Below are 19,826 nucleotides of genomic sequence, written 5' to 3'. Positions count from 1 at the left end.
CAGAGCAACAGAAAAATAGACAAAAAAATAGAACAAGAACGTCACAGGAAAGAAAATTCAAATGGCCAATAAACATCTGAAGAAAAAGGTCAATATCACTAGTAATCAGGGAAATGCAAATTAAAATACTGCAACAATCACAATACGGATGAGTTAACCCTATCATGTGCTTACTATAGAATGCAGACTATTTTAGTGCTATAACTACGGTGACTTTAAATTCTCAGAGCAATTCGATGTGATGGTATGGTAGCCGTTAGTACCTATAAACTGACACTAGCTGGTATGCCCTGCATGAGAAAACTCAGAAAGTCTTAAAGTCAGGGAGTAAAATTCCTTCAATTTTATTATTTTTCCAAGTTGTATGACACTTCACATCATTCGTATTTCCGGAAGCATTTTACAATCCGCTTGTCATTTTCTACAAATGAATCCTGCTGGGATTATGATTGCAATTGCATTGAACCTATAAATCAATGTGGTAATAATTGACAGATTAACAATATTGAGTTTTCTAACCAAGATGGTGTATCTTCTCATTTCCTTAGGTCTTCTTTAATATTCTTGGCAATATTTTGTAGTACTCAAAAAACATATCTTTCACATCCTTTGTCAGATTTACCCCTGAAGATTTCATTTTTTTGGATGCAATTGTAAAATATATTATTTTTTATATTTTCATCTCCAACTGTTTGCTGCTGGTGTATAGAAATACAATTTATTTTTTAAACTCTTTTAAATTATATGTAACATAAAATTTACCATCTTAACCATTTTCTTAAAGAAGTTTATTGAAGTGTAGTTGACTTACAGTGTTAGTTTTGGGTATACAGAAAATTGATTCAGTTATTCATATACATACATATATATTTTCTTTTCAGATTCTTTTCCTTAATACATTATTACAAGAATATCTTAACCAATTTAAAATGTATAGCTTAGTGGTGTTAAGTACTTTCATCATATTTTTGTGCAACCATCATCACCATCCATCTTCAGAGCAAGACTGAAACTCTATTAATAATATCGCCTCATTTTCCCCTTCCTCCAGCCGCTGGAAACCACCGTCCTACTTTCCATCTCTATAAATCTGATTACTCTAGGTAACTCATATAAGTGGTATCATACAGTTTTGCCTTTTGGTGACTGGTTAATATCACTTAGAACCATGTTCTCAAGGTTCATCTATGTTGTAATATGTGTCAGAATTTCCCTTCTTTTTAAGCGTGAATAATATTTCATTGTATGCGTAGACTACATTTTGTTTGTACATTCATCTGTCAATGGACATTTCTGAGTTGCTTCCAGCTCATGGTTATTGGGAATAATGCTGCTATGAACATGGATATGCAACTATCTCTTCAAGACTCTGCTTTTAGTTCTTTTGGATATATACTCAGGAGTTGGATTGATGGATCATATGGTATTTCTATTGCTAATTTTTTGAGGAACGACCATACCATACTACCACAGTGGATTGCTGTTCTGCATTTCCACTAACAAAACCCAAGGGTTCCAATTTCTCCACATCCTCATAAACATTATTTTCTGTTGTTCGTTTTCTCATAGTAGACATTCTAATGGGTGTGAGATGGTACCTCATTGTGGTTTTGATTTTGCATTTCCCTTATATTAGTGATGTTGGACATCTTTTGATGGGCTTATTGGCCATTTGTATATCCTCTTTGGAGAAATGTCAATTCAAGGCTTTTGCTTATTTTTAATCAGATTGTTTTTACACTTGATTTTTGTATATTGATCTTATGTCCTGCAACCTTGATAAAATTAACCGTAGTAGCTGTTTGTAGATTCCATAGGATTTTCTAGGTAGACAATCAAGTCATCTATGAAGAAACGTTTTACTTCTTTCTTTCCAATCTGGATGCCTTTCTATTTTCTTGCTTTATTGATCTGACTGGGATCTGGAGCACAATGTTGAATAAAAGTGGTGACAGCAGACAACTTTGTTCTGATCATGTCTTGGAGGAAAAGTATTAAACCTTTTATTATTATCATGTTAGTTACATATTCTTCATAAATGCCCTTCATCAGTGTGAGAAAGTTCCCTCTATTCGTAAATTGCTGAGAGGTTTTTTTTTCCCCCAGGAATAGATGTTGGATTTTGTCAAATGCTTTTTCTGTGTCTATTGAGATGATCATATGATTTTTCTTTTTTAATCTGCAAATGGGGTGAATTGCCTCAGCCGATTTTTAAATGTTAAACCAGCCTTGCATTGCTGGGTAAACCCAGTTGGCCATGATATATTATGTTTTATATACAGTCAGATTCAATCTGCTAAAATTTCTTAAAAAGAATTTTGCATCTGTCCCTCCATGTTCATGAAGGAATTTCCTTCTCTGGTAATGCCTTTGTCTGATGTTGGAATCAGAGTCACGCTGAGCTCAGAAAAAAAGTTGGGAAATATTCTCTCCCCTTCAATTTTCTGGAACAATTTATGTAGAATTTGTTTTACTTATTTATTAAATGTTTGGTTGACTTTTTTGGTGAGGCTTTTTTGGGAGACCAACTATGCCTGAAGTGTCTTTGTGGAAGGTTTTAAAACAATAAACTCCATCCCTTTAATAGATGTAGGATTGTTCAAATTATTTCTTTTTGTATATCCTTTAGTAGATTATATCATTCAAGGAATTTTTCCATTTAATCTGAATTGTAAAATGTATTGGCATAAGGTTGTTCATAGTATTTCTTAATTCTTTTAATGTGTGTAGAAGCTAAGGTTATGTCTCTGGTTTCATTCTTTATATTGTTAATTCACATCTTCTCTTTTTGTTTTCCTGGCCAGTCTCCTTCACATTTAATTGATTTCATCTGTCTTTTCAACAAACCATCGTTTAGTTTCATTGATTTTTTTCTACTGTTTTTCTGCTTTTTCATTTCATTGATTGCAGCTCTTTATTATTTCCTCCCTTCCATTTACTATGGGGTTTTTGTTTGCTCTTCTTTTTCTAATTTCTTAATGTAGATTCTTGAAGAATTCACTTGAGGTGTTTCTACTCTTCTAATTTAGTGTTCAGTACTCTTAATGTCTAAGTACTGATTTAGCTGCTCCTCACACAATTTGATATATTTCACTTTAATTAAGAAAATATTTTCTAACTTATCCTGTAATTTCTTCATTGATCCACGTGTGGCTTGATTTGTAAATATTTGCTGATTTTCCAGATACATTTTTGTAATTAATTTCCCATTTATTTTCATTTTTGTCAGAGATCACACTGTGTATATAATTTCAATCTTCTTAAATGTGTTAAAACTTGTTTTATGACCCAGAATATAGTCTATGTTGGTGACAATTTTTTGTGCACTAGCAGAAAATGTGGACTCTTCTGTTGGGTATAGTGTTCTATAAATCTCAATTAGCTGACAATGTTTTTCATTTATTCTATATCATTACACATTTCTTTCTACTAATTTTTATCAATTACTGATATAGAAGTGTTGAAATCTTTATAATTATAAATTTATCTATTCCTCTTTTCATTTCTATCAGGTTTTGCTTCAGTACTTTGAAGGTCTGTTATTAGTTTCCTATATATTTATGATTGTTATGTCCTCTTGATGAATTGACTCTTTTATCATTCTAAAGTAATCCTTTTTATTCCTGACAATATTCCCTGTTCTAAAATCTACCTTTCTTGATATTAATAGAGTCATTCCAGCATATTTTGGATTAGCGTTTACATGGTGTATTTTCTCCCATTCTTTTAATACTAACTGATTTCTGTCTTTTTTATTTAAAGTTTATTCCTTATAGACACTACATATTTGGCCCGTGTTTTTATTCAATCTGATAATCTGTACCTTTTACTTGGATGTTTATACCATTTATATTTAATATAATTGCCAGTATGGTTGAGTTTAAATCTATCATTTTGTTATAGTTTCCTATTTGTCTCATCTGTTCTTGGCTCCTATTTTTCTCTTTTTCCTGTCTTCTGGATTGAGTAATTTTGTGACTCCATTTTATTTCTAGTACTGGCCTATTAGCTATACTTCAGATTTATTATTATTATTCCTTTTAGTGGTTGCTCTAGAGTTTACAGTATACATCTTTAGCTTACCACAGTCTACCTTCAAATATTATGCCTCTGAATGCACAATGCAAAACCTTGTAACTCTACTTTCATTTCCCCAGACAACCCCATCATCGAGTTCACTTCTACTTAAGTTTTAAACTCCAGGTACATTTTTATTAATTTGCCTTAAAATCAATCATCTTATGAAGAGATTAAATTAAAAAGAAATTATACTTATCCATATACTTCTCATTTCCAGCACTCCTAATACCTTCCTACAAACCCAGATTTCCATCTAATAAAGGATATATCCTTTCATTTTCTTTCTGAAATGTTTTCAACATTTCTGGCTATTCAGGCCACCTAGTGACATACTGTTTTAGCTTTTTCTTTGTGTGTCTAAAAACTTTGCTGTTCTGCCCTCATTTCCAAAAGACTTTTTTTTTTTCTGAATTAAGAATTTTAGGTTGATTTTTAATTTTTTCAGTAACGTAAGGATATCCCCCCTCCTTTTCTTCTTGGTTGTATAGCTTCTAATGATAAGTCTAATGTAATTCTTACTTTTGTTGCTTCATATGTAATGTGTCTTTTTTCTCCGGCAACTGTTAAGATTTTTCTCTTTATCATTAAGTTTCAGTAATTTTACTATCATCTGCCTTGGTGTGGTTATGATTTTTGTTTATTCTGCTTGGTGTTCATTGAACTCCTTGAATTTGTGGGTTTATAGTTTTTATTCAATTTGGGAATATTTCGGCCATTATTTCTTCAAATCTCTCTCCTAACCCCCAATATAGGGTAAATTCATCTTCAGTACTAAGACAATACCCTCCTGAGAACTCTACCCAAGTCCTAAATTGTTGAGAGGTCTTCCTATTCTGGCTTCTCGAAACACAGGCACTATTTCTACCCATTTTGGAGCTCTGGGAATTCCTTTACCTATTCTTTTTTGGTGGTTCTTTTCCCCAGTTTCTTTCTTCTCAAATATGTGTAAATTAATACTCTTCTTCAGATGCAAAAGGATCCCTCTGCAGATATCTGGGGTTCTCTCTATATATGTATCTTTCCCCTTTCTGGTTCTCTGTCCTGCAAATGTTAGCTACCTTGGTCTCTCTCAGTTCTCATACTTGTTTCCTTGACTCAGCAGTATTGCTGGGTTCTGTCCTGAGGCCTGGAAACAGTCTGAAGGCAGTAGGCCGAGGCAATTAGATGGTTCAACTTGTTCACTTCTCTTGGCCTACACTGTCTATTGTCAAATGTCTGGAAACCATTGTTTCATCTATTTTGCCAGGTTTTCTAGTCGTGTAAGAGGGGAAGACAAATCCAGTCCCCATAACTCAATCATGGTCAGAGCAGAAGTTCTTACTTGGACAGTTTTTAAAAACACAGAGTCAGATTCATCTTATCCTCAGAAACTTAGATTCAGTAGGTTTGGTGTGGAATCCTGGAATCTTTACTTATTAAAAGGTACTCAGGTGATTCTGATACACAGGAAGTGTTGGAAACTATATATTGATATCTCAGGCAAAGCTTTGTTCAGACATTTTTCTAATCAGAAGGAAGTACAGACCTTTTTCCTTTTCAAACTTTTGCTGGTTGTGAGTATGATGTACTTAAGGCTGACCAATGATTCTGCTGAAAACAATTAGGAGAGCAGATAGAACATAAAACATCTATTTGAAGGCATCAGCATGCAGCTGAGACACTCAGGACTTAAGAGGACACTGTCTTAAAGAAGGGGAAACTATACACAGAGGTGAGGTGACATTCTCCAGCATCTTTGGCCCTCAGAGAAATTCTGGGCCTAAGGCCAGAGTCTGAGTTTTGGAACAGAGCTATGAAAGAGACCCTGAGAGGCGAAAAACCAAAACCAAAGCCAAAACAAAAATCAAAAACAAACAAACAAAAAGCCCAGCAGGGATTTGGGCAGTTAAGTAAGGTTGAAGAGACAAAACTTAGAGACCAGAGAAGCCAGATTCCCAGTGAGAAGGCAGAGGTGAATGACTGAGAGTAACTAAACTTCTACCAGTTTCCTGCCCATCATTTGCCAGAATCTGAAGATGCCTGAGAACAAAGGCTAAGCCCCTGGAAAGCAGAGTGGAGGTTATTGCAGTCTCACAGTCCTGAGGAAACAAGCATGAGACATCAGGGTCTACTGGGGTCAAGGGCCCCAGGGAACACCTTGAGGGCCGTGCTGGAGGGGCAGCAGGCAAAAAGAAGTTTTGCCAAAACCAACTTCAAGTTAGTTTGGCCTCTGATCCATTAAAGTGCTCAGTCCTCTTTCTAAGTGCTTCCCAAAGGAAAGGGTGAGCTCTCTTTGGATGAATATAATATTATCCAGAGCTTCTATAGTTTTTCATACTTAATGTGTGGCATTCTATTAAAAAATTACCAGGCAGGCCAAGAACCAGTTAAAAAAAAAAACAAAAACCAAGAACCAATGGAAAGAAAATGCAATAGAAAAAGACCTACAGAAGAGGGAGGATATAGCTCAGGTAGAGTGCATGCCTAGTGTGTACAAGGTCCTGGGTTCAATTCCCAGCACTTCTGTTTAAACAAACAAACAAACAAACAAACAAACCTAATTGCCTCCCTCCATTAAAAAATTCGAAAAAAAAAAAAAAAAAACAAACAGACCTACAGAAGATCTAGCTAGTAATGATCAGAGATTTAAAATAGCTAGGATTGATGTTTAAGAAAGTATTGGTAAAAGTGGAGAAAAATTAAAAGATGGAAAATTTCTCTAAATAAATTTTAGTTTAAAAAAAAATCACATGAAAATTCTAGAACTTGAAAACACCATGACCAATAGGAAGAACTCAAGAAACAGAGTTAAGAGAAGATTTAGATAATGCTTAGAAAACAGACCCATGCGCAAAGAAAGGGGCAAAAAGGATGATAGGAAATACCGATGATTAACAATGAAAAATTCTGACATAGGTATAACTGAAATTCTAAAAGGAAAAGAAAGATAGGAAGAGATAATGACCAAGATTTTTCTAAAACAGAGGAAAGATATCAAGCTACCATAAAGGAGTGCATGAGTGGCACTCATCCTACCCTCAAGCCCAAGTGGATGAATATGAAGAAAACCATATCTAGACACATCACCAGAAAAGGGTTGAAAACTAAGACGAAAAAAAAAAAACCTAAAAGGAATCAGAGGAAAAAAAGATTTTACTTTTCAAAGGAATAATGGAAACCAGAGGATTCTTTTAAAGTGCTGAGAAAAACAAAACAAACAAACAAATCCTGCTAAACATTTTTTTTTTGGTATACTCAGCAAAAAAATGGTTAAAATGAAGTTTTTAGGCAAATAAAAATAGAGAGAATTTGTCACCAGCAGACCTGCTCTAAATAGAGAAATTATTCAGAGGGGGGAAATTCTAGTCATAAGCATATTAAGTGCACATTGTAACAAGCAGTAACATAAAGGGGAAATACGTAGGCAAATATATTGAATATTGACTGTATAATGATTCTAAAATTTTCTGTGGTTTAAAATGTATGCACAATTAAAATCCATGACAAAAATAAACACAAAAGGGAAAGGAGTGAGTGGAGGCATAATATTAGAGAACTTAAAGGTCTTAGTATTTTGTGGGAAGTGGTAAAAGTAATCATTTATGTTAGAGTGTAATAAGTCAATCAGACATGTTGTAATTTCTAAGAATTCTTTTTTTTTTAAATGAAGCATAGTTGATTTACAATATTGTGTTAGTTTCACGTGTACAGCAAAGTGATTCATAAATATATACATATATATTTTTCTTCAGATTATTTTTCACTATAGATTATTACAAGATATTGAATATAGTTCCCTTGATCTACAGTACATCCTTGTTGTTTCTAAGATTTCTTTAAAAAGTATAATAAGCTAATAGAGGTTAATGGCATACTTAAATATTTAATTCAAAAGAAGGCAAACAACAAGAGAATAAGGGATATAAAGTAAATAGGCAAAGAAAATAAATAGTAAGACAGCAGGTATAAATCTAAATACAGCAGTAATTATATTAAATGTAAATGGTCTAAAAACTTTTCCTCCTGAAACAAGGAGAGAGCAGCCTTCCAATTTTAGGCTTAGCTGCCTAAAATAAAATGTTGTTAACAGATACATCTGAAAAGGCAAGGATTCCTAGAGCAAACTGTGGATGGCGGAAGTAACTTTTAGCTGTCAGTCCAGCAGGGCTGAATTCTGAGTAAGCTTGAACCCAGAGAAGCTGTCCCTTCAGTACTGTAGATTTTGTTTTTTAACATGCAAAAGATGAAGACCTTAATCTGTCTTTGTTGCAAACCTTTTATTTTGAGAAGACCGCCTGCATGTGCCATTAAGTTATGCAAATGTAAAGCAAAGACTCGCTATGGAAGCTGCTTGAAAAGCTAAACTGTGCTTTGTTGTTAAAAATTCTTTTAAATTCTTGCTACTGTGTGCTTCAACTCCAGTTTGGTCTTTTCACAGCAAGACCTGTAGCTAGTTTTCTTATCCAAAAGCAAACACAGCTCATCTTTGTATTATTTTTCTCCTGAAGACCACACACTAGTTTCACATGAAGAACTCATTTTCTTTCTATTAATATGACTTGATCAGTCCTCTTTGGGAAATAAAAACCTTGCATTATTTCACCCCCTCTTCTCCTCCCCCAACCCCCATGTATTGCCATTACAAACACTTCTCATTTTACCTGCAAATGCGTGTAATTCATCTAGGATGGAAAATATCCTTTCTAATAGATTATTTTTCATCCCCAAATTTCTCTCCTAATTTGGGAACGGGGCTTGGCAGTAAGGTGATGAAGGGTGGTTCAGTAAATCTCACCACACCACCCTTAGGTTATCAGTTTTCAGAGCTAGGATACTGAGTTGAAAATATAAGTTTTCGTGTTACTATTGAATGGTCTAAACAGTCTATGTATAGAACAATACGGCTAAGGATCAGAGTGCAGAAAAGCTATAGACAGCAGGGCAAGTTGAGGTATAAATAAGGCAGAGCTTGATTTGGGGGGGTGGCGGGATGGGTTGGGAAATTCCACCTCTTACTTGGTGGCTGAAATAATGTTCATTCACCAGCAACATTTTTTGAAGTCTGTACCGCTTGTACACTATGTCCTGGAGATGCAAAGAGGCATCTTAACAGAGACTATACCTGGAAATACATTCGTAAAATGTATATAAGGGTCAACAAGTGTCACACGAGTAGGGCAAAGGGTCAAATTACAAAAGTTCAGAAAACGAACTAAACGTGGACGTCAAGGTAGTGGGTGGTCTTTACAAGGTAACGCGGACACAAAACGAGGTATTGGGGAGGACAGTCTAGCAGGGGTCATGTCACAAAGCAGCTGAAAAGGTCCAGTAGCAGGAAAACGCTTCCACACAAAATTATGAAGCATGTAGTATGTCTTTTCATCTGTCATTTACTGCTCTTACAATGAATGCAGGGAAATAAAAAGTATGACTCAATCTCTGCCTCAGGAGTTTAAACTAGATGAGAGACAAGACAAAGAAACACACTTGCAGCCAGCAGAGGACAGACAGGCCATGAAAAGTGCCAGTTCGCAGCTCCATTAACTGGGACGAGAGCAATTCCGCCCAAGGCGGGAGTAGGAGACGGGCGTTGGAATAAGACAGATGGAGGCTCCCAGCTCAGGGGTGTGCCACCAAACAGCTGGGTGACCTTGTGCGAGTCTCAGCACCCCGCCTCCGCCGGTTCCTACCAACATGGCTCTGGTAAGGTCCAACAAGTCCCTCGGTGTGGGGAGGATGCGCTCCCCGCGGGGAAAGAGCCTGACACGGGTGTCTAACTTTCCACCCTTTCCCCCTCCTCATCGCACTACTCTTCTGCCTACAGAGGGGGTGAAATGTGGGAGGTGAAGGTGCGAGCAGAACGGGGGTGCTGAGGGAGGCGGCCCCCCCTCGCCCTCGCTCCGGACCCCGGGTTCCGGGAGAATCTCCGTGGGAGAGGGGCGAGGGCACCGAGGTGCGGAGGGAGGCTCGAGGACTGCACACACGGCGCCGTCAGAGTTCAGATCCCGTCTGCCTACCGGATTTCCGCGCCACACGGAAGCCTCCTCACCCAGGCGCTGCCCTCAGTTGCCCCAGCTGTGTAATGGGGCTACGGCAGCTCCTTCGGCTCCGGGTTACCGCCCGGCCCCGCCGCGCGAGAAAGGCGAGCTGGCGCCCCCGGCTGCCGGCCTCCAGCCCACCAGGTCCTCCTCCCACTTTGGCTTTGGGCTTTTGTACCGGCCCCACGTGACCCGCCCGGCCGGCTCTTCCCTCCTGCCCCGCCCCGCCCTCCGGCCGTTCCCGGCTCTCGGCAGAGCTCTTCCCGCTCCTCGGCCGCCCCCCTCCCGCGCAGCCCCTTCCTCCCCCTCCCCCTCGCCTCCCTCCCGGGCTGTTCCCGCGCCCTCCCCCAGGCAGCCGTTCCTTCGCGACGCTTCCCCTCCCCCCGCGGCTGTTCCGCCGCCTCGCCTCCCCTCCCCCCGGCCGGAGCTCACTGTCTCCAAGATGGCGGCCGTGTCAGTTTGGGGCATCTCCGCGGTCCGGCCCGGGGCCCCGGGAACCCGGCGCTCTTCCCTCCCGGTAAGTAGCCGAGGGGCCACCCCCCGCCGCCCCCGGCCGTCGCGCCCGAGGCTGAGCCGCTCCGGGGCCCGCCCCGCCGCCCCGCGGGGCCGGTGGCCGCTGCAGGCCCCGCCGCGGCCTGCGCCGCCTCCCGCTGCTCTGCGCCAGGCCTCGGGCTGGGGCGCCGCGGCCGCCCCCTCGCGCCCGGCCGGCGCCCGGCTCCCCCGCCCCGCGGCCCGCGCGCCGCCGCCGCCGCCGCCCCCGCCGCCGCCGCCGCGGGCCGGGCCCAGCCGGGCAGCTGGGAGCGGGGAACCGGGGAGGGGGCGGCGGCGGCCCAGGCCGCGGAACCTCGGGCGGGCCGTGCCGGCGGCCGGCTCTCCCTCTGGGCGCGCCCACCGCCCGGGCCCCGGCGCCGGCCGCCCGCCGCCCGCCGCCCAGCCCCTCCGCCCGCGCTCCCGGCGCTCGCTCTCGGCCCGTGCGGCCGCGCGGCGCGGGGTGACAGGCGGGCCGTGTTGTGGTGCGGAGGGGCGCACGTGCGGCGGTGTGTCCGCCCGGCTGTCAGCCCGGGCGCCGGGGGCGGGCGGCGGGCGCCTGTCAGCGCGGCCCGGCAGGGCCCGGCCGCCTGCGCGCCCAGCCGCCGCCGCCGCCCGGGACCCGGCCCCGTGCCGCCGAGGCTCCGGGGGAGCTGGGAGTGCAGATGGACCGCTCTCAACTCTTTCACGTGATTTCATTGTTAACTTAGTCCTCGGGTTCCGTCCCCGGCGAAGGGGAACAGCCAGCTCCCGGTTGGCAAGCCGCGGGCTTGTGCCGTTTCAAGTTTTTAAAGTTTCTCGCTCTTTAAAAAGAGAGCGCGAAGAAGTGTTAGGGGGTGGGGAGTGGAGGCCGGGGAAGGACTGTCGGGAGCGAGCTGTGCTTTCTCTCCAGCCGCCGGCGTACTTTGGGAGAGTTAAAGTTCAAGTCTGCAGGCGCTTTACTTTCTGCAGACCTGGAGGCCGGTGCGGAGCCCGGCCCGGGAGACAACGAGAGCCTGTCATTCATTCTATCACCTGCGAGCTTAATCGATTAGGACAGGCCCAGCTTTTAAACGCAAACTGTGGCTTGTCATTTAGTTTAGCGTTAATGTGAACTTTTTTTTTGAGTAATCATGCTTTGATTTCTGGCCTCTCGAGACTCTCACCAAAATGAAGCATAGCCCTCTCAGGGGGCATCTTTTCAGTTAACTAATTTAAAAGTAAGTCTTGGCTCAGACTTGAGTGTTTACTTCAGCCTTTTCTTTCTCATCAGAGTTAGTAGTACTATCAGTTTCTTAATATCTGTTAGGTTTCCTTTTGATTTTCGTGTCACTCTTAAGAATAATTGCTGCGGGAGCCGTTTTTCCGGCATTGTTTATGTTGTAATGTACATGCTCCTCAGAATGAGAGAAGTTCTTAAAAAAACACTTCAGTCAAGTTAAATTTCGTTTTGGAAGCAAAGGAGTTGTGAGATGCAGAATTCCTTATTTTGGTGATTTTAAAAAGGGTTCTTTTCTGTCTGTCAGATTCTTTGTCGAAAGAGTATTGACTTTGATCCTGGAGAGGCATTGTCTGTCCATGTCTGTTTGTGTTTTATTCATTAATGTTCGTTTCAGGACAGCACTCCTGACTGAATCTTTATGAGATCGTCTCCTCTTTAGGCTACAAACAGGCAGGGCACTTTTTTTTTTTTCTGTACTGTACATTTGATGTAGTGTGTACATTTGAACCCAGTGATTCTGCACCCTTCTCATTTCTAGTTTCTCTATCTGTAGATTGGCTATGAACATTTTGACAGTTGTAGGACTCCCTCCAGTATATTGAATGTTATTAGGAGAAGCTATCAGCACGTGATTCTTAAAATTTCAATGAAACTGGATTATTTTAAATTTCTTTAAGCACTTTTCAAACTGTTTTCAGGGTTATTTTTGTTTGCATTTGGAATGTTTAAAGGAACATTGTACTTAAAATGTGAACTTGGTTTGTGTGCATTGTGTTTGTTGTTTCTTTTAATATAAGAAATAGTTTAAATTTTCTCCATGGTTTTCTGCCTCTCTTACTGATTCTTTCCATCCAGTCTGAATGTCTAGAACTTTGAAAGGTGAACGATTCACTCTTAACTTTCATTGCAGGATTCTTTCTACTAATCCAGGTACTTGTTGAAGTGCTGAATAGTTTCTTGGGGAAAGATGTCAAGGACCAGTTTCAGTTCATAGACTGGTGAGCAGAGATTGTGCAGTGCAGAATAGCCAGGCCCCTCGGTTAGCCTAAGGTTGTTCATAGTCCATCTCATCTTGTTTCCTCTTTGTATCTTAATTATTCATCTTTTTCCCTTTTTTTCGTTGTTCCAATGGTTTACATACATGGTTGTTTTGGAGTGTTGTTAGAAACACGTGCCAACTCCTACAAGTGCTCAATGGACACTTGCTGTTGAGTGCTTTAAAAACTAGGGTGTTTCAGTTAGAGTTTATTTACAAAATGGGCCTTGATAGAAAACTGACCTTGTTTTAATGTTTTAATTGTTTTTCAGGCATAAGATGCACATTTTTTCTGCTGGGAATGAGATGTTCTTGGGTTCTTACAACTTTATGAAGAGACTCATGTGTTGTGCTGTTGAGAAATTTGTTGGGAAGTTTGAAGACATTTCAGATAACAGGTTGTTTTGGTTTCTGAAGTAAAAGTGGGGAGGCACTCTATTTTGTGAAAGGAGGAAGGACTCAGGCCAGAAAACTTGTATGCTATGGTTAACTGGTTCCCAGCCTCCGGGAATGTTGTTTTCCAAGGTGTAAAACTTACTCAGCATCAGGATAAGGGATAACGACTCTATGGATATACAGAATCCTTCACCATGGTAAAACTCGCTAACCCGCTGTATACCGAGTGGATTTTGGAGGCCATCAAAAAAGTGAAGAAGCAGAAACAGCGTCCTTCGGAAGAAAGGATATGCAATGCAGTGTCTTCATCCCATGGCTTGGATCGTAAAACTGTTTTAGAACAATTGGAGTTGAGTGTCAAAGATGGAACGATTTTGAAAGTCTCAAATAAAGGACTCAATTCCTATAAAGATCCTGATAATCCTGGGCGAATAGCACTTCCTAAACCTCGAAACCATGGGAAATTGGATAATAAACAAAATGTAGACTGGAATAAACTGATCAAGCGGGCAGTCGAGGGCTTAGCAGAGTCCGGTGGCTCAACTTTGAAGAGCATTGAACGTTTTTTGAAAGGTCAGAAGGACGTGTCTGCATTATTTGGAGGCGGTGCCGCCTCTGGCTTTCACCAGCAGTTACGATTGGCTATTAAACGTGCCGTTGGCCACGGCAGACTCCTTAAAGATGGACCTCTTTATCGGCTCAACACTAAGGCGACCAATGTGGATGGGAAAGAGAGCTGTGAGTCTCTTTCCTCTTTACCTCCAGTGTCACTCCTTCCACATGAAAAGGATAAGGTAAGAATGGGGTATGCATCTGTGTTCACAGAGCTGATGATGTGGCCACATTTCTAGGAAGTTAAATAGAAGTTACATTTGGTGTTTGCGGACATTTGTGGAACGATCACCTCTTGTTTTTTATTTGTGAGTTCTAGGTGTGAGAACTCAGTAGTTGCTAATTGTTCTGATACTTTGAAATATTCAATGCCTAAGATTCAAGTGTAGAGTATTGATCTACCTAGAAGAACATTTTTAGATTAGAATTGAAAAGTGGCATACAACTTTAAAACTGTTACAGAGAAGCTCTTGTAATACTTAACTGCTGCAATTTATGAGCAGGAAAATGCTGGAAACTCTTAAGAACCTATCATCTTTCTTTTTTCCATTTTCTTGCAGATTATCAGACAGGAATGAGGCTGATTGTCCTGACCATAGTAGTGGCGAGGCAGATTTAGTGATTCTTATTTTTGCTGTTTGTATTCTAACTTTTTGTCATGTATAAATTTTTGCGTATGATGAAGTCCTGAATGTTACTATTGATGACAGGTGTAGCTGCATGGATCAGGAATACAATATCCTATATTAGTAAAGTTCTGGGGAGTTGGGAGTCTTGCTACACAAATGGTATACCGTAAGTGCTGTGTATTTTATGCTTTTAATTTGTGCAGTTGAAAGTATGTGTTCTTCACAGTAAATTTTGGCCTTAAATAGATAGTCAGGGATGAGGAGAGTTTTGTTTTGTTAGGAGCTCTTTTTCACATTGACCTAGTGTCTTAGCTGTGAATTTATTTTAAGTGCTCTGAATTGTAGTTTTGTGGAGAGTGGTAGTATTTTAAGTTGTTTCACACCTTAGGGTACACTAGTAACATCTTCATTTTGCTTAAGATCATAGAGGCTACTTCTAGGATGATAAGATTGTAAAGTTAACATTGAGTGTATTTAAAAATATTTGAGATTTGATCTAAATTCATTGCAGTTAATAACCCATCAGTAGATTTTTGTTTAAATAGCAACTGAAAATTAACAGTATTTTTTTTCTTTTTAGATGAAGTTTTTAGAGATCTATTTTACAGTTCAATTTTCCTTGTAAACTTTGAAATAGAAGTATTATATTACTGTTATTATCCTTAAAGTGATTTTGATGGAGTCATGAATTGATAGACAGTCCCATTCATAAATTGGTTCTGTATCATTTGAGCATTTGTTAAAGGTGTGTATTAAAAATTCAAGGTGGACAATGACCAAATTCTACTATCAGTGTTTATCTGTGAGAACTATTTTTTGATCACATATGACTGAAGTTAAATGAAATACGATTGATTCAAACAACTGTTATCAAATGATCTACAGATTCACGGCATGGAAACAGGAAATAATTTATAGTTTAGAATGAATTCAGTGTCATATCTGTGAATTGGGTATTATACATTCTTGTTAGAACACCTGGGTATTTGTGTTTATTATAATTTCCCTTACTTGAATAAGATACTTTAATTTTAAAAAATATTGGCCATACATAAAATGTCAGTTGTGCATATTTTTTAAAGGTAGTCAGTATATAGTACAATGTAGGACAAATCTGAGTTCTCTCACCCTAGGATACTACTTTTGAAAGGGACTTTGAGAACCATCTAATCCAACAATCCTTATTTTGCAGCTGAGCTGAGATCTTTGCATTAAGAAAAAAAAAGTTTAATCCAGTAGAGATCTGCTGATTTGCTTTGGTTGGAACTATATCTTTGGTTACATAACTTTAATATATGGTGTTCTTAACTGAAGTAACTAAATTTGGAGTGTGCATTTGGGAAAATTGAGTTTCATTGAGTAACTTCCATATATTTGTACTGGTCTGATTGGAAACCAGATTTCATGATATCTGCGAAATTAGAGTTAATAAGATCTGTTACATATTTTTGAATGGAGTCTTATTTTCAGTGGTGACTTTCCCCAAAGATATGAAAAGCTCAGATTCAAAATCATTACAGTGAACCCTAGGGCAAGGAATTATTCCTCCTTTGAACAGATTATAGTCTGTTCCTTTTATTGTATTTAACTACTTACTTCTTTTTTAAAACTATCCAATCAATTCTCGTATGGAATTGATTGATTTGTTGTTATGAACGTAGATAATCTCAAAAAAAAATTATCCTGAGTGTATTTGACAGTGGTGGAGACAGGAAAGTGCATGCCCCTAGTAGTTTCACTTTCAGACGTGCATTAATTCAGTAACTGGCTATTGAGCGCCTACTGTGGGCCAGGAGCTCTGCTCGGAGCTGAAAGAGCGTCATGGTCTGGAGAACGCACATACGTCTGTCTACTGGTCTGCTTAGCCGTGGGGTGAGAGAGGAAGTTCCTCTTTACTTTTTTTTTTTTAATATCAATTCTGATTTTTGATTTTGTGTGTGCGCGCGCGCACGTGTGTGTGATATTAAGGTTTGGAAGGAACTGTATGTTAGATTTTCAGCAACTGCATGATTCTTGTTTTGCTCTTTTTGGTGAGATAGCTGTGTAGAAATATTTTTAAGAGTTTTTGTGAAGACACTGATAAATAGGAGAATCTGAAGATAAATCTGTGATTTTAAAGTTTTATCCATGTTATAAGGGAAATTTCTGTGCTAGCTTTAGGCTGTGGTAGTTTATGATGAGTTTATTTAACTTAATGATAAATATTTTATACTCTGTGCCAGGCATCACTTTATAGCTGTACATGTATTAACTCATTTAATCCTCATACAGCTCAATGAGAGAGGTACTGTTATTTAACAGATGAAGAAACTGAGGCATAAAAGAGGTTCAGTAACTTGTTCAAGTCACAAAAGTATTAGGTGGCAGAGCTAGGCTTTGAACTTGATCAGTCTGGCTCAGGAGTTGGTAGCAGCTATACCTGCTGCCTCTCGGGGGTTGTTATGTATAATGCCTGTCACTGCGCTCAAGTACAGGATTGTAATGTCCTTGGTGTTAACTTCATAGCGCATTCTCTAATTGTAATAGGACACGCCCCCCCTTCCCCTTTCCTATTTGCATCCCTTTTTTCTCTTCCTATCATAGAATTCTAAAATTTGCTTTGAACCAGTGGTAAGAATGTATCAGAAACCAAAGATTATGAATAATCTAGTTTTGTATACCTGAGGTCTATAAATTTAAAAATTAGTTTGGTCTACATGATATTTTATTTTTTTCTTAAAAATATTTTCTTTGTTTATTAATTTTCATTTTGAGTGTCACTGAAGCCTTCTAATTTGTAGTTTGAAATTGGTTGCGTGGCGATATTTTATTTTTTTCTTAAAAATATTTTCTTTGTTTATTAATTTTCATTTTGAGTGTCACTGAAGCCTTCTAATTTGTAGTTTGAAATTGGTTGCGTGGCTGTAATAGCGTGCTTTCATCTGAGACAAAATATTGCTTTCCCTTGAATTGTGGGATATAGGTGAGGGTGATAGCGTGTAACTGGTGTAAATAAAAACTTCCTCCTTGCAAATTTCTTTCTTTTTGAAATATAGACTTTACTGTAAGGTAATTTGTTCATTTACTTCATTTATTCATTATTCATTAATTAAGCATTTAGATACCTACCATGAACAGTGCATTAGGATTTAGGTCCTGTTGGAGATTAAGGCTGACAGCATAGAAATGTGAAACTTTTTTGCAATTCTTTTTTTAGTTTATGAAATACAATTTTTATTCTTTTTACATTCATTACGTTTCCATAACAATGAGATATTGTGGATCTCTGAGAAAGAATGGGATGTTTCTTGGGTGGGGCTAATTATTATTTGAGATTGTAATGGCCCAGGTCAAAGAATTACTTTAGACCTGAGTCTTGGAAGGATCTGTTTCCCTTTCAGGAATAATTTTCACCTTCATTTCAAATTTCTGGGTTCATTTTACACACTCATAGAATAATTTACTGGCACATCTGTAGTTTATGTTCCGTATTACTAGTCCAGAAAACTATTATGGTAATCAGTCAAATCAGGAGAGTATTGTTGGTCTGTGGAGTATTGTTGAACAGAATTATATTTTGCTGAAGCATTCTAATTGGAAAGGGAAGAGAAGGTATTTTCAGCCTAGTGTTATTGTTTAGGTTATTACTCAGGTGACTTGGAGCAGAAAGAACAAATGATAAATCACTAGCCTTCTAATACAAGTTACATCTCAATTCAGTTAACTCTTAGTAGAGTCCAAATTATTTTGTGTTACTGGAATTTGGTATTTTAAATTCATAGAATAAATGGGGCTTTGACAGCAACTTTCGTTTTTGATATAGAAATGCTGATGAGAATGGAAATACGTTTTCAAGTTACTGAGAGTTAAGAATGATAGTTTTGATTTAGCTATTTGAAAATGGCCTTTATAGTAAAATTGTTTCACATTTTATATGTTAGAATGGTGGTATGATAAAGTTGTTTATAAACGTAAGCTTAGTAATGTCATTTTCATATGTTGTTGCTATGATACTTTATAGTAATTGTGCTATTAAATTCAGGGGTGTGTTGACTGCTTGACAGAACAATTGTTTACTTACAAACACACATGCACCCACACGCACCAAAAATCCTGAAAGCAAAAGATGCTTCATAAAAGTTGAGAATAGATAAATTAGTAGTAAAAACTGGAAAAAGTTCTCAATTTAAAGTATATTTTAAGAGTCCTTATGAGAGCATACAAGCAAGTGTATTTTATAGTATAGTTATTAGGAAACTTTTGAAGTTGCAAGTTTTAATTCTTACATTGTAGGGGAGGGAATGGAGGATATCAGCTGCATCAGTCTCTAAGTAAAGAAGGATTATTTCAGAGAAAGTTTTCCTAACCATAAGAAGTTGACTTTCTTTTTCAAGTAATGGCAAGAACACAATGACATGAATAACGTAGATTTTTGTAATGTTACTGAGTTTGCAACTGATTGAGCTCAGTAATTATATTTTCTTATGTTATAATTAATTACATTGATTATGATCACAATTGATTTTACATTTCTTACATCATTGTTTGAACCATTTTTTGATGACTGTTAAATGTTCTGGATCCTGAAGAGAAGCTGGCTGGAAATAAAACTTGTTACTAACAACTCATTGAGGTGAATTAAGAATAAATGTGGTTAGTATAAATTGACATTGTCTAGCAGATCTGTTCTTATTAAAAAAAACACACAGAAATTTAAAAATAACTCAGGCAAGGATATATTTCTAATGCAGTATTTGTTTAAATACAGTTGACCGTACAGATACGTTTTTGGTCTTCTAGTTGGCCTATGAGCTCTGTGTGTTTTGGTAATTTTCAGCCCATGACCCACCCGGGAAGAAAACTTGAGCTACTGAAGCAGCCTTTGATTTAGCCATTGCTAATCAAAGCTTGTATACCCAGCCAGTGCGCACGACCTGAACATTCTTCTTACACTTACAGTTGCTAGCACTTTGCTCTTTCTTGGGCCAGCTTCTAATAAAGTGAGGAAATAAAGTGAGGGAATTAATGAATGAAGTCATCAGATACTACAAATTGCTTCGGGAAAAGAGCCCTAGATGATCTAGCCATCTTGACCTCTTTCTTTGCCCTGTATCAGGAGACCAAGGGAATGAAAACAGTTGCTTATAGAAACCTATTAATAGCTAACATTTGTTAAGGCCTGACCGTGTGTTGGGCACTGTTGTGAGCGCTTTAACATGTACTTTCTTATTGAAGTCTCAAAAGAACTTTACATGGTTAAGTTTTATAGGCATAATATATTTATATAATAGCTATTTAATAATATAAGTTTTCATTATGGCTTCTCATAAAACACCAAATGGAAAATA

General features: G+C 38.8%; 1 protein-coding gene across 1 annotated transcript in view; it reads left to right on the top strand.

Moving 5' to 3' along the window:
- Window positions 1-10,467: 10,467 nt before the first annotated feature.
- Window positions 10,468-19,826, top strand: part of KAT6A (lysine acetyltransferase 6A) — a 97,207-nt gene continuing 87,848 nt past the window's right edge. Inside the window, exons 1-2 of the mRNA XM_074353613.1 lie at window positions 10,468-10,614; window positions 13,135-14,052. Coding sequence (XP_074209714.1) covers window positions 13,453-14,052 — 600 coding nt within the window. The 5' untranslated portion in view covers window positions 10,468-10,614; window positions 13,135-13,452. The remainder of the gene's footprint in view (window positions 10,615-13,134; window positions 14,053-19,826) is intronic.

This window comes from Camelus bactrianus, chromosome 26, assembly GCF_048773025.1.
Source record: "Camelus bactrianus isolate YW-2024 breed Bactrian camel chromosome 26, ASM4877302v1, whole genome shotgun sequence".
Lineage (NCBI taxonomy): Eukaryota > Metazoa > Chordata > Mammalia > Artiodactyla > Camelidae > Camelus > Camelus bactrianus.
Note: the sequence above shows the minus strand (reverse complement) of the source record. Positions and strands in the feature narration are given on the sequence as shown.